This window comes from Heliangelus exortis, chromosome 6 (assembly GCF_036169615.1).
Source record: "Heliangelus exortis chromosome 6, bHelExo1.hap1, whole genome shotgun sequence".
Lineage (NCBI taxonomy): Eukaryota > Metazoa > Chordata > Aves > Apodiformes > Trochilidae > Heliangelus > Heliangelus exortis.
This window is the reverse complement of record NC_092427.1, coordinates 1,437,545-1,452,284: the sequence shown is the minus strand read 5'-3', so window position 1 is coordinate 1,452,284 and position 14,740 is coordinate 1,437,545. Positions and strand designations below refer to the sequence as shown.

Here is a 14,740-nt window from a genome sequence, read left to right as displayed (position 1 = left end):
AAGGGAGACATTTGAGTCAATGTATGTACTGTAGAAATTCAGGGCATGATTCATTAGCCAAAGAAAAAAATCTGCACACCCTCTGCAGCTATTTTGAAGGAGGTACATGCATAATTTATGTGGAACAAGAGTGGGCTGCAGTTTCCCCCACACTGCTTCTGCATAAATTACACCAGCTTGTAATTCATCACACTTCTGTTTCTCCTGCCTGGAAGTGGTAACCTCTCATTTAACAACCCCAGACACAGCCCAAGGGGAAGGGGAAGGATTCACAGGTGACAGAATTGCCCGTGGGACACACGGCTGTGGTCCAGAGGAGTGGGCAAGGTGCTGGGTTCTGGTGCTGGGTTCTGGTGCTGGGTTCTGGTGCTCAGTCACTCCATTTTCACAGCCACAGAAACCTTTCTAAGCCACCTGCACTGATCTCAGAGGGGGCCCAAAGCACAAGATTATGCAGAAGTTTAAAATATCCCATTTGTCCCGGGGGGGTGGAAGCTGCTCAATTACCTCTGAATGCTTTAGAGGAGAAAAATCCTCAAGTGCAACACATGAAGAAAAATAACCCCACCTGTGCTTTGAAGGAGACCAAACCCCCCACAAACCTGAGACACAGAATAAAAGCTTTGTGAGGAGCAATCACCATCTGAGTGAAGAGATGGGAAAGTCCCCAGCATCTCCTCTGAGCAAAGGTGGGGAAAAGAGAAGATGAACCCTGTTCTGTTTTCAGCAAGCAGCTGCTCAAGGGGTGAGAAGGACATACAAGGTGTATTATTTCTCCTTCATTATTATTATTATTATTATTATTATTATTATTATTATTATTATTATTATATTACTATTACTATTATTATTATTATCTTTATCTTTGTCTTTATCTTTATTATCTTTATTATCATCTTTATTATTATCTTTATTATCATTATGATAATTATCTTTATTATCACTATCATGTCTCCTCATCTCCTTAGTATTTCTCCTGTGGCACTTGCAACACAAACAGAGCTTGCACCAAGGAGTAATTCTTTGGTAGCTGACCAGAGGACACCAATGTAAGAGCAGGAGATGATGCTGGAGGAGGGAAACTCCACTCCTCTGCTCTCTGTACCTTCCTCAGAAGAGAGGAGCAGCCTGCAGAAGAGTTTTGCAGCATTTGCCATGAGAACCAAGCTCCTCAGAAAGCCCAGGAGAAGGAGGGCCTGGACACCCAGGCAGACAGATGGGTGTGCTCTGCTTGGCAATGCTTACTTAATGATTTTTTTTTTAAATTATTTTTTCTTTTTATGTACTCTGGGGCTCTGAGACTCATCTGTTTGATAGCAAATGCTGTCTATCTCCTAACTCAATAGGGCTGAAAATAAAGCAGCTTTTCCTAATCAGTCTCCTCTCCTTGAAGTTGGTGTTTGGGGGGCTCAGCATGAAGATTGAGAATTCACAGGTGCATTTGCTGGAAAAAAAAAAAAAAAAGGAGAAAAAAAAGGAAAAAAAAAAAAAAAGGAGAAAAAAAAAAAGAAAGAAAAGAAAAAAGGAAAAAAAGAGAATTGCAAAAAGGGTGATACAAAGAGCAACAGTTGTCTTTCTGGGTTTTTTCTCCCTCTGCATCTTCCCTTCAAGAGTTGAAGTCCATATAAAATAATTCATGCAAATCTTTTTTATCACTCTAAGATGAATAAAGGAAAGGGAAAAAACCCCAACCCAGCAGCTTATGAAATGCCTCCTAAGGGGAAAATCAGTTAAATTGCTAAGAAGAGATCACCTAAGGGATAAAGACCCCTCCAGGCACAGCACCTCAGGCCCGCCAGGCTGCAGGAAGAACTGAGCCTGGACCAGGTTTCCTTTCAGTCCCCATCACCTGTGGCTCAGGAGCTGCCCAGAGCTCTGCCATGGAGACCCCGGGGGGGTTGGGGACCACAAAAAGGCAGCTCCATGTCTGTGTCCCCACTTTCCTGCTGCATTTTTTCCAGAGACATCTTCCATTTCTAAGCACGACCCCCCAGAAGTGGCCATGGCACCTGGAGATGCTTCAGCAGAACCTGCAGCCCCATTTCTGCAGAGTTTTATTTCAGTTCGTTCCTAGCATAAAACTTTCCACTCCTGAACGTTGTGCCTTTGGCATAAAAGGCCCCAAAAACACTTCACAAAAGTTGGAGTACAACCTGCATGTGTGCTGTGCCTGTTGTCACCAAGATCTGCAGCAGGACAAGGCACCACTGAACCCACAAGGTAGGAATGAAGAACACATCTCACCTCAAGAGTTTGGGCAAGCAAAATCCAACCAAAGTTATAATTTCTTTGGAAAACCATCCAGCAACCTACTTTTCTCTTTGGAAAGAGACACAGAACCCTGTAGTTACCAAGACTTACTGAAGTTGTAAGTCAGGACCTTAACCTAGGGTTTTATTTCCTCACATGGGATGGGATTTTCCTGCTTAAATTCAGGTGGTTTCAGGTCACTCTGTGAGGCTGTCAGGGTCTAACACAGATGCCCAGATGCCACCTCCTACCTATGTCACCACATCTTGTCCTCGGTTGTTCTCAGCCAGGAGATGCCCCATGTGATGTCCCTTAAAAGAATAAAGAACTCATTTTTTGTCCCCCTGCCATAGAGCAAACCCAGTATTTTGCCCCAAAGTGCAGCCTTCTAAAACTTCAGCTGAAAGAGAAGCACTGCAGGAGGAGCCCTTCAGCAGGATGTGTTTTTCCCAGGAAAATTCCAACAGGAATCTGGCTGCAGCTCACTGCGTGTTCCTACCAGGGAATAAATCCCTGGAAAACTTCCTACAGGTGGAACAGGCAAAGTTAATGGTGCAGCACTGGGTAGGAAGTAGCAGGTTATCCCAGTAAAAGGACAATTTTGACTTCCAAAGAAAGAGGAGACTTCAGAATGCTGACCTGAAACTGGATCAGGAAGCTAAAGCTTGCCAGGGACATCAAAACACATTAAGTGTGCTGCCCTACAGAAATCCTGAGGCACAGGGACAGTCCCTGCTGTCCCCACGGATAACTGGAAAAGTGACATAGAAGTCACCCTCGTAAAAATCCCACTGACAGCAGAACCAGAGTGCAAATCAACCCAGATGGAGCTTCCAGCCAGAATATTGCTCAGGGTGTGCAAGAGAAGATGGCAGACCCAGAGCCAAGCAAGACAAACCACCAGGAGCCAGAACTGAGCAGAGACTCTTACCTAAGGGCACTGAATCCCTTATTTAGGAAGAAAAGAAAAAAAAATTTCCCCCCAAAACGTGCTGTTCATCCTAAAAAGTGTCAAGAAAGCAGAGTGCAAAGAGGGTTTATTACTGAGAGGGGAAGGGACTGGAGTGGAACTACCAAGATGTATTTTTACCCTTGAACTTGAAGAGAAATCACAGAATGTTGGGGTTGGAAGGGACCTCAAGAGATCATCAAGTCTGACCCCATTTAACACTTTACAGCCTGGATCTCACGAAAAACCCACCTGCAATAAATAAATAATAATAAATAAATAATAATAAATAAATTAAAAAAAAATAAAAAAATCAGAAGCCCCTGAGGTGGGTGTGGGATCAGTGGCAGCCAAGGAGGGAGCTTCAGGAACACCAAAACCCTGACAGCCCCAGGGGAACTTCACCTTTGCAGAAGCCACCACATAGGTAGCACCAGAAATACACTTTATTTGTGTCCATCCCAGCTGGCTTGCAGGGACAGGGCCATCTCAGAGGGGTCTCCACGCTTCCCTCCTCTCCAGTTTTGACCAAGGGATAGGGGAGGGCACACAAGTCCCATCTGTCACCCACCCCAGGTCACCCCAAAGCACCAGGAGACCTCACTACAAGCAGCCAGAACAGAATTCACCAGGCAGGAGGCATTTGCTGCTTCCCAGACTCTCTAAAACACATTTTTTGACATCTTTTCTCAACTGTTGAATTATCTGACACTGCTTATCAGCATCACCTTCTGATCCTTTTCATTGCCCTTGACTGTCAGCCAGGAGCTGTCTTTAGTGGAGGATCTTTTGAACACCACGAGTGCCTGAAGAAGTTCCCAGCAACATTTCATTCTGCTGCTGCTCTTGCTTTCCTATTTTCCCAAGCAGAACTGGGAAAGTTACACACATCAGGCCTCCCCATACAACCCTGAAACCAGCAGAAAGGAGCTTAGGAAACTGCTTTTTCCCCAACTCTCTGGGTCACCCAAGACGGAAGGATTTTAGGGGAAAAAAAAAAAAAAAAAAAAAAGCTGTTTCTGTCTCTACCATATTCTTTTCAAAGTGGCAGCCCCTGGTCTCATGTGCTCCCCTGTTTCCTCCATACCCAGCACAGGGCTGGGGTTGGACACAAACCCACAAAAACTGCACCAGGGCTCCCCAAATCTTGGAGCTGTACCCATGTGTGCCACGCACACTGTCAAAACAGATCCATTTTTCAGGGTTTCCTCTTCAATATTATGCATGGGGCGTGATGCCAGCATCCCAAGCGTGGCTGTAATCATGTAAATATCCCATTGTAACAGCTCTGCTTGAATAAAGGGAATTAATTTTATAGGTCACAGCAGAAAAAAGCATTTAAACAAACGCCCACGGAGTGTGTACAGAGAGACAGACAACTCCCAAATACTAGAAATTTTGGATGAGGAACAGCCAAAATCCTATTTTTTACCCATACCTACGCTGCTGCTATTAATATCTGACTTCTCTTTTGTGACTTGGGGCTATTTTAAAAAACGAAACCTCGTTGCCATGGAGACAATAAGCCGGTCAGCACATCTGCTGAAGATGAGGACATCAAATTTTCAAAGTGTGAATGCTAAAAGGCTCAGACTTCCAGAGATCCCCACCAAGGGCTCCATCAGAGCCACACCGAGGAGCCCGACCCTCTCCTTGGCTGTCACCTGCCACCCTGGGCTTTTTATTTCTTCCTAAACCCAACCATGAGTCTTATTTGCTTGCACACAAACATCAAAACCTCTTCTGCTTCTCGGAACACTAAGTGGGGAGAGAATTTGAGATTCAGTGAGTACACTGAGAAACACTCAGTTCAGCTGCTTGGTGACACAGAGACACAGAGCATCACTTGCTGATGAAACAAAACTTGCAGAAGTCTGCTGGGAGCACTGGCAGAATGGAGCCAACTTCCCTACTCCTTGTTCTAGAACAAAAAAAAAAATCCATTTTAGTTGCCTACTACTTTATTTCAATTCTGTGAGGTTTGCCCCTCAGTCACCTCCTCCTCCCAGCTGTGAAGGAGGAACCCAAGCACAGGATCAATCCCACACCATCAGGTGGGACCTGGCAGCTCCCCAGAGGGCAGATGTGACAGCTGTGCAAAGGTCTGTGTGACAGCCACGTGCCACCAGCTGCTGCCAACAGCAGAGACAAGGAAGGGGCAAACACTCCCAAATCCATCAGCCCCCCAAACCACACCACTAAACACCTCTGGAAAAGCTGCCAGCTGTGTGTCCTGGGAATCTTGACTGAATCCATGGGAAGTTATGGAGAGGAGAGGAGAGGAGAGACAGCAGCAGGAGCACTGAGCCTGATGGTTGGAACCTGCTCAGATACCTCACCTTCCATCAATCACTGGGACACACAGAATGGTAACAAAGTGTGGGTTGGTTCCACAGCCTTCAGCATTTCTCCTAATTGTCATTACAAACCTCACCAAGGGCCATCTCAGACCTCCTCTTCCCAACCTGGCTGTCCCCATCAGCCTGATGGCTTCTCAGCAGCTGGCACAAGACAATTCCATGAGAGTTCCCCAACCCATGCCAGGCAAACCCAGCCCCAGGGGCTCAGATTTCTCCTAAAGCCCATGGGACCATTTGTAAATTTACCCCATGGCAGTGGGGAGAGAAAACCAACCAAGCTGTGGGCTGCTCTGAGCCCACCCCAGGGAGATGCTGCAGGGAGATTTATTGCAGCTCAAGCTCGCCTTGTTTTACCTCACTGATTTCACCTCAATATGCAGATTTACAAAGTCAGCCCTTCCTAAGCTGGGCTGAACTGGAAAGATGCAGCTGCTGCATCAGCTCAGGAATCATAGAATCACAGAATCCTAGAATTGGATTGGAAGGGACCTCAGAGCTCATCAAGTCCAACCCTTGCTCCACTCCCCCCGTGGTTCCCAGCCCATGGCACTGAGTGCCACATCCAGGCTCTTTGGAAATATCTCCAGGGATGGAGAATCCACCCCTTCCCTGGGCAGCCCATTCCAATGGCTGAGCACCCTCTCAGTAAAGAAATTCTTTCTAATGTCCAACCTCAACCTCCCCTGGCACAACTTGAGACCTCTTGTGCCCTCTTGTCTTGCTGAGAGTTGCCTGGGAAAAGAGCCCAACCCCCCCCTGGCTCCAACCTCCTTTCAGGGAGTTGGAGAGAGTGATGAGGTCTCCCCTGAGCCTCCTCTTCTCCAGCCTCAACACCCCCAGCTCCCTCAGCCTCTCCTCACAGGACTTGTGCTGGATCCCTTCCCAGCCTCCTTGCTCTTCTCTGGACCTGCTCCAGCACCTCAATCTCCTTCGTGAGCTGAGGGGCCCAGAACTGGACACAGGACTCAAGCTGTGGCCTCCCCAGGGCTGAGCACAGGGGCAGGACCTCAGGTGAAGAAGAAAAGTGAGTGAGAACAACGTCACCGAGGGGCAAACCTCCTCCTCCTCCTCTGCTCTGGGGAAAGGGCTGAGCCTTTTAGTCACCTCTCAGCCCCATTAACAGCTCCTGAATGCTGCACGGAGGAAAAGAACACCCCAGCCCTGTGTCTAAGGAACAATCACACTCCGTGACAGTTAAGTTATATTTTAGAAATTACTGACTCATGGCAGAGTTGAGCTCATCCTGGGAAATCACTGACTCCTCATCTGCTCCTCTGCAGAGCAGGGTTTGGTCACTCTGGGATTTGGAGCTGGTTTCATGGCATGGAATGAGCACCACTGGCTCAGCATCCCCTGTGTGCCAAAAAAACCCCCTCTGGCACAAACCCAGCATCTCCAGAGATCCCACTGCACTCTGAGGAAAAGGACTTTAAGACCAGGAAAAAAAAATAATAATAAAAAAAATCAAACCAACACCACAGAACTGAAGGGAGGAATCAAACACACGTTTGAGAAGTTTCAGGAGTGGTGCCTGAAGCTGCCCCCAAGCACCATGGAGGAGCAAAGACCAAATGTTGATTTCTCCTAATTCTGTTTCTTGCTTTACAGCACAGACAGCAAAAAAACCCCATCAGCTACAGATTTTTACTTTATTCTGCTCAGAATGACATTCACCTTTTTAAAAGTTACTGCAGCTTCAGAGCTGTTCCAGTAACAGAAAATGTGGTTTGATTGGGTTTTTTTCTTTTTCTCTCAATATTACAGAGGAAAAATGATATTTAAAAGGGAGAAACACGAGCATTGCCTGGGATACAACCCTAGGTGTAACTATATCTTAAAATAAAATTGAGTTTAACTTCAACTGTCTCTAAATATAAGCAGCAAAACACTTCCAGAAATAAACTGTGTGTCTAACTGTTATTTTATATTAAGTTCAAAGTGCTTGGAATTAACAGGTTCACTTGGGTGGCTTTACCTGAAGTCTCTGCCACGAGCTGGGAAGGATTTCCAGTGATTACTGGGAGTGTTTCAAGATTTTACTACAAGACCCTGCTCATACCTTGGCCAACCCACCCCCACATCACTTTTCGCAGGGAAATAAAAAAAAAATCACCAGCAAAAATTTAAAAATCACCAGCAGCAAAACTGAAGTCAAAAAACAAAACCAAAAAAACCCAACAAAAACCAAAACCCCAAGCACGAGCTGCATATACTCACAAGTCACACTGTGCCCAAAGAAGTGATGGAAACAAAACCTCCCAGCAGAAAACACCAAGGAATTATTATCCCAGCATCTTGCAGGATGACAAGCCTATGTTTTCAGCTGACCCACTTATTGCCTTACAATTGACTTCTGTCCCTTAAGGGGGTTCTTAAATATAATTGAGCAGCACCTGCCACGTAAGAGGAACAAATTTGTAGTCCTGTTCCTTGCTCAGACAGCGTGGTTAACAGCTTCAGCACCACTGCTGCCAGAGGCTCCCATCCCATCCCATCCCATCCCATCCCATCCCATCCCATCCCATGCCACCCCTGGGCACATCCCACCCCCCAGGGCACCCCAGGACCATCCCAGTGATGCTGACACTGGAATTGACAGCTCTGCCCTTGCTGACACACAGGGGACTCAGTGCCATGGACTTTTATGACCCTGTGGAGCTGAGAAAAATGCCAACTCAGCAGCTCCTCCCAACATCCTTCCCCTCCTGGATCAGCCCAACTGATGGGCTGGAACCAAGAACTCACTGCAACATTCTGAGACATGGAGTGAAAGGTGTGAGCTTGGGGGACCTGAAGCTCTCCTGGCACAAAAGGAAGCTGAGGATAAAATTGCCTTCAGGATTCAGGAGGTGGGCAAGAACCTGCTGGACAATTCTTATGGGGTCTACAACAGGTTTAAACCCTCTTGGGACACACACTGCAAACTTCAGTAACAGGATTTCTGTTTCTTTTGTTTTTAATCATACCAACAACCACCATGATGTTACCTAGGACTGTAGTTCACACTTAAGGTCCTAGAGCTTCCCTGTTATTAGGGAAAACCTCATTAGGAGGAGAGGGGAGGAGCAGTGGGTGGCTGGAACTGCTCAGTACCCTGCTGAGCACCTTGTGCTGCTTCAGACACCCCAAACATCACCTTCCAAAGTGAGAGCAATTTGTCTGCTCCCTTCTCACCTGACACACACAGCTCCTGGGAAGGATCAATTAATTTCACCACGGGCCCCACAGCAGAGGGGTGAGGGGATCTTTAAGGTCCCTTCCCACCCAAAGCAGCCTGGGATTCTGGGATTCCATGGAATGTGGTGTAAAGTAACCCCTGGAGGGGCAGGAAGCCCCTCTCCCACCCTCCTCAAAGCCCCCAAGGGGTGCTGCAGCCCATGGTGCTGGCAGGACACCAGACAGCAGGAAAGTGCTGAGCTTGGGAGGTGCTCCAGCAGGTTCTGCAGGGGAATGAGGTTTGGGATGCCCTCCCCTCTGACACCAGGGGCTCTGCCATGCACACAGCTGCTCTCCCAAGGCTGATTTTTAAAATCCCACCTTACTCCCTTGAGACACCGAGTGCTCTGGGTGACCCCCATCACCCTCTGCTTGCTTAAAACACAAGCCCTTGGTTTCCCACACCAGCACAGCCCCAAAACCCCCCACTTGGAACAAGACTTCAGCCAAGCTGGAAGGTTCTATAAGTGTCTCCAAGAGGGGCCCAGAGCCACCTGCACCATCTCCTGAACCACCCTGGCAGTGACAGAGGCTGAAACGACCTTCACGTTCATCTCCCCGTGCTGCAACTCGAATTTCCATGGCTGAGAGCTCAGTAACCATGAAATTGGTGCTGGGACTCTGTCACCTCGACCTGCTGGTGCTGGCAGTGGGGAGGGTCAGCCCCACACAGCTCTGGTTCTGATCCAGGATGGAGGGGTGGGGATGGGACCCCAGCAAGCCAGGAAGAGTGGGGTGATTCACACCTCCTCCTCTGACAAAACCACACAACCTCACAACTTCCACACGTCCTGAGCAAAACACACTTCCCCACACGACAAGTGTCCTTGAATCTGCCAAGGACCCAATTCTGCTTTTCCTTGAGCTTCCTTACATTTCTATCCCTGGGAAGAGAGGGGGAGTTAAGAGGGGGGGACACGGGCTGGTGTTCTGCCTCCTTTGTTTTTACCAGAATTTAACAACATTTACTCCAAGAAGCATCTTTTAGGAGCTGGGGGGGCCGGGCCAGGCTGCTCTGTGTCCCACGGGTAACTCCGTGGGGAGGCTCTGGGATGAGCCCCACACCTCAGACACCGATTTGGCTCTTGACACCTTCACGAGTGTCTTTTTTTCTTTTTCTTTTTTTTTTTTTTTCTTTTTTCTTCTATAAATCCTCCTCAAGCCCAAGGTGGCTAAAAAGCTCAGCTCCCATTCCTGAAGGAAAACCCAAAAGTGTGTTCCTTGCCCTGGGCGCTGCAGGGAACAAGGAGGAGGTCAGCCCGGAGCACCAAAGGCAAACACGACACGCGCGTTTATCGCAATAAATCGTGACTTCGGGCGGATTGTTGGGCTTTTTTTTTGTCCCCGGCCCCTCTCCTATCCCTGCAGCTGGCTGGGCTGCTCGGTTCCCAGCCCGGCCCTGACCCGTGCTCAGCCCCGGGCCGGTTCGGCAGCACCCACAACTTCAGCGCTGCCCACAGCACCCAAACCCCCGCAACGCGGCGGCCAACACCAAAAAACACCAAAAAACCACCCCAAAACCCACCCTCCCCTCACCACCACCACCGCCGCCGCCGCCCCCTCCCCACGGCCGCCCCACAGCCCCTCACCTGCCGCAGGATGAAGCTGGTGGAGGTGGTGCTGCCGTCGGAGCGCTTCAGCCGGCTGCGCCGAGTGGCCGTGCCCCTCGTCACCTGCCCCGGGGGGGGATGCCAAGACATCAGCCTCCTGTCGCCGACACCCACCCGCAGCCCCCTCCCCGAAACCCCCAGACCCCGCACACGGCACCCACCGCGGCCATGGCGGCCCCGATCGGCGGCTGCCTCCGCCCCGGCCCCGGCTCTCCGGCTCCGGGAGCAGCTGGGCCGCTGCCGCCGGGAGACAGCGAAGGGAGAGGGCGGGCGGGGAGGGGCCGGGCGGGGACACGCCTGTCACTGTCACCCCCCCCGGGGGTGGCACCGGGTGAGGTACGGGCTGAGAGGGGGGGGGAAACCTCCGGATGGCTGCAACCCCGGAGAGGAGGCTGGAGCAAGGGGGGTCGGGCTCTGCTCCCGAGGAACAAGGGATGGGACGAGAGGAACGGCCTCAAGTTGTGCCAGGGGAGGGTTAGGTTGGAGCTGGGGAAGAATTTCTCCCTAGAAAGGGTTGTCAGGGCCTGGCCCAGGCTGCCCAGGGCAGGGCTGGAGTCCCCATCATCCCTGGAGGGGTTTCAGAGCCCTGGGGATGTTGGGGGGTGCTGGGGGAAGGGTTGGACTGGGTGACCTTGAAGTTCTTTCTCAACCAGAGTGATTCTGTGGTGGAGTCCCCATCATCCCTGGAGGGGTTTCAGAGCCCTGGAGATGTGGGGATGAGGGACATGGGGCAGTGCTGGGGGAATCCCAGAATGTTTGGGTTGGAAGAGACTCCAAGCTCATCCAGTCCAACCTTTGGCCAACACCACAGTCAATACTAAACCCTGTCCTTAAGGACCAGCTCCAAATGCCTTTTAAATGCCTCCAGGGATGGGGACTCCACCACTGTCCTGGGCCATTCCAATGCCTGACAACCCTCTGAGGGAAAAAATATTTCCTACCATCAGGCTGACCCTCCCCTGGCACAGCTTCCATCCATTCCCTCTGCTCCTATCCCATCCCTCAGGAGCAGAGCCTGTTTCCCTCCTCACTCCAAGCTCCCTTTGGGCAGTTGCAGAGTTGGACTCTTGAATGCTCGGATTTGGTGATCCCAAAGCTCTTTTCCAACCCAAACCATCCTGTAATTCTACCAGGGGCAGCCACCACCCTGGGGACAGGCACAGACATGGGGTGGGGGTCATGGTTTAGGCCAGGATAGAGCTAATTTTCTGTCTTGCACTGCTGCTTTCAGCTGAGTCTCTTTAAGCAGCTGTATTTGCTGAAATGAAAGTGTGGCAGGGGGTTGCTTTCAGCTGAGTCTCTTTAAGCAGCTGTATTTGCTGAAATTAAAGTGTGGCAGGGGGGAAGCACGAAGGAAAGGTTTCCATGAAGGAAACTCCTGCAGCTGGAGAGTGGGAGGTGGGCCAGAGCTGAAGCACCAGGAGGTGAATTTCAGTGAAACCACCCTGTTTGTGTTCCAGCCCAGGCCTGCTCTGCCCCTCCTGAAGAACCTCCAGAGGTGGTTGTCTGAGGGGTATCCAGGTGTCTGATCTCCACAAACCCCCAGCAATCACCCCTGCTCCTGCTGACCCCTCTCTTTGCAGCACTGGTATCCATCTTGTTAAAGGTTGGACTGGATGATTTGGGGGTTTTTTGTGAGGTTTTGGGGGTGTTGTTTTCAGGACACCAGTCCTGGCTGGGTGTACAGAGGTGTAAATCCCCAGCCCCCTCCCACCTGGAGATACCAAGGTTGGGGTTGGGTTTTGTTGTTTGTTTTTGTTTTGGTTTTTTTTTTTTGGTTTGGATTCTGTAAAAAATGGGTAAATTGCTTGGTTTTGTTTTATTTTTTTTTCCAAACTAAACCTTCTGGGTGATTCTATGTGCTGCAGCCCAGCTCTCTGCATCCCCCCCGGGGGGGGGCTGGAGCTGTGACACAGATGCTGCAGGCACCTTCTGAGCTGGCTTTAACCTCCTCAAGCTGAAACTGAGCCACAACTACCCTGACCACACCAACACCCAACACTTCCAAGAGGAGAGCAGCATCAACTTGGATCAACAACCAGTCAGTAGGAGCACTAGGAGTTCCAGAGTGGTTAGGAAAAAAAAAAAAAAAAAAAAAAAAAAAAAGAGAGAGAAAAATCAGGAGATGAAGTGATTTGAAGTTAAAGAGGAAATCTGGGGAAGAATTGGAAGCAGGACCTGGATTTCCTGCTTCCCACTCCTGTGCTTGAACTCCAGGCACGTTACACCTCCCACTGGAATGAGTAAGAGGAGAAACGTGTTCATCTTGGAGCAGATCTCATCACCAGAAAGCTCTGAGCACACACACACCCCTCTGGTGAAGGCCCAAAGCACAGCAAACCTTTCTTCCTCTCTCACCATACAAACTGCAGGGTTTTTTTTTTGATTCCTTGGATGAAATGAGGCAGCCTGGTTTCTTTGTCAAAGATGAATATGGGTCATGAGAGCTGTCATCTAAATGTGGATTATTTTTGTATTCAGTTTAATCATTAACCTGGGTATTAACAAGGGTACTTCTCTTTACACATCAATCTCAGTGTGACCAGTGCCTGGCTGACACCCCAAGCCCCCATAGCACCCAGAAAACCAACACCTCATTGCTTCACTCCAGCAGGAGGCTGAGATTGAGATTATAAATGAAACCCAAACGAGCATTTGCCAGTAATTCACTCAGCTCCTCTGGCTTTGGGATATTTTGCTTTGCAGCCTGAAGTGACCTGAAATCAACCCTCTGGGGTCAGCAGCTTGGAAGGGCTGCAAATAAAAGGATGAATTGCAGTGAGTTATGTCTAAAAAACAATTAAGTCCTTCTCAGGTACCTTGGGCTGCTTGCACACTTTTTTTTTTTTTTTTTTTGGTGTGTGCATTCCCAGCGTTAGCAGAAGGTGTCTTTAAAGCACAAGGATTTATCCTTATATTGGAGCTAGAAATCTCTGGAATATTTGTTCAGCCTCCATGAACAGCTGTAATAAAGCCACGGAGCTTACTTAAGGAGTGCAATAAAACCGAATTTAAAGAGCAGTCTGTTTGTTGCCTGAAGCAACAGCTCCTCCTTTGTGGGGAAGGAGCTGGGCCCTTGCTGTCAGACTGTTCCCTTCCCCAGCACTCACCACCACTTATTGCCCTCCAGGCTCCAGAGGGTTCCCAAGCAGAAAAGCTGCTGGGGGTGAAGTGCAGCCCAGAAAAATCTCCTGAGCCCAGGAGGGGCTCCCACACCACCCCCAGAGCTCCTGCCCTACACCTTTCTGGAACATTCTGCACTGGGGGGTGAACAGAAAACTCTTCTCCCGGGTTCTGTTAAACAAAGGTTGGTTTATTCACACAAGGCAATGCACACATATTGCAGACAGGAGGCCACGTGGATACTCCAATAAAACACATCCCCTCTTCCTAATACTGCAAACTCTTGAAGAGAATTTTCCATAAGAACTGTGAGACATCTATCACCCAGGACATGTTCCCCCACTTCAGCCCCAAAGGAGAAGCTTGGTCAGAATTCCAAGTTCAGGTGGCCACCCAGCAGATGTTCCTGTGCCTGCCCAGAACCTGCCCCAGCTCCATTTCCTTTCCTTCATTTTTCATTTTCATAATTTCAAAACATCTTGAGTCAGCTTCATTTAAAATTTAGCTGGTAAGAGCCATAAATTCTAAAAAGTTATTTGTTCATTCATTTAACTGACCCATCACAGTGTTCAGAGTAAGCAAGAGTAGTGCCTGTTATTTCTTAGAAAAGATGCATAGATAAAAAGAAGGAAAAAAAAAAAAAAAAAGAAATCCCAAACCCTTCCTATCAGAAAATAATTCCTATAAGAGATTGCAGCTGCAGCCACGTCCTGCTTGGCCTTCAAAAGAGCATCACAAGCCCATGAACATCTACAAACAAAATCTGAAGCAAACCCAACACACAACATTCTTCTAAAAGTCTGCTTGCTATGGCAACAATTGTCGCTTTGTTTCCTTTAACAATTGTAATTTTGTTTTGTTTCCTTTAACATTGTAATTTCTGTACCCAATTAAACAGAGAACGCACTGTCACAGGGAGGCTGTCCCCAAGGCCACATCCCTGTGTGCTGATGCCACAGACAAACCCAAGAGCTGCTTCCTGCTGCTTACAACTCAGACACAACAGGTTGCCAACTCCTACCAGAAGAAAATTTATCTAGTGTTGATATTCCCAACGCCCAGGAAACAAATATATTACAATAAAATTCTCATTATAAAGTCGCACGAGTTTTCTATGTTAAACCAGTCAGAGTTTATATGAAAAAGCAGAAGTTGTCTACCATTGAGTCCTGATATAAAACAGCAGGTAGAAACCTAATGTAGAAACTGGAAGTTAGAGAAGTCCTTTGGCA

At 48.7% G+C, this 14,740-nt stretch overlaps 1 protein-coding gene across 5 annotated transcripts in view; it reads right to left on the bottom strand.

Moving 5' to 3' along the window:
• CACNB4 (calcium voltage-gated channel auxiliary subunit beta 4) overlaps positions 1-10,686 on the bottom strand; it is a 90,084-nt gene extending 79,398 nt beyond the window's left edge. For 4 of the 5 annotated variants that reach the window (XR_011726431.1, XR_011726432.1, XM_071746350.1 and 1 more), the window contains exons 1-2: positions 10,547-10,628; positions 10,365-10,448 (exon numbers count right to left, since the gene is read on the bottom strand). Coding sequence is in view for 3 of the 5 variants with exons in the window: in XM_071746350.1 (XP_071602451.1) it covers positions 10,365-10,448; positions 10,547-10,555 (93 nt within the window). In the remaining 2 variants the exon portion in view is untranslated. Of the gene's footprint in view, positions 1-10,364; positions 10,449-10,546 lie in introns of all 5 variants that reach the window. The other variant, XM_071746352.1, reaches the window with a different exon arrangement.
• Between the last annotated feature and the right edge of the window lie 4,054 nt (positions 10,687-14,740).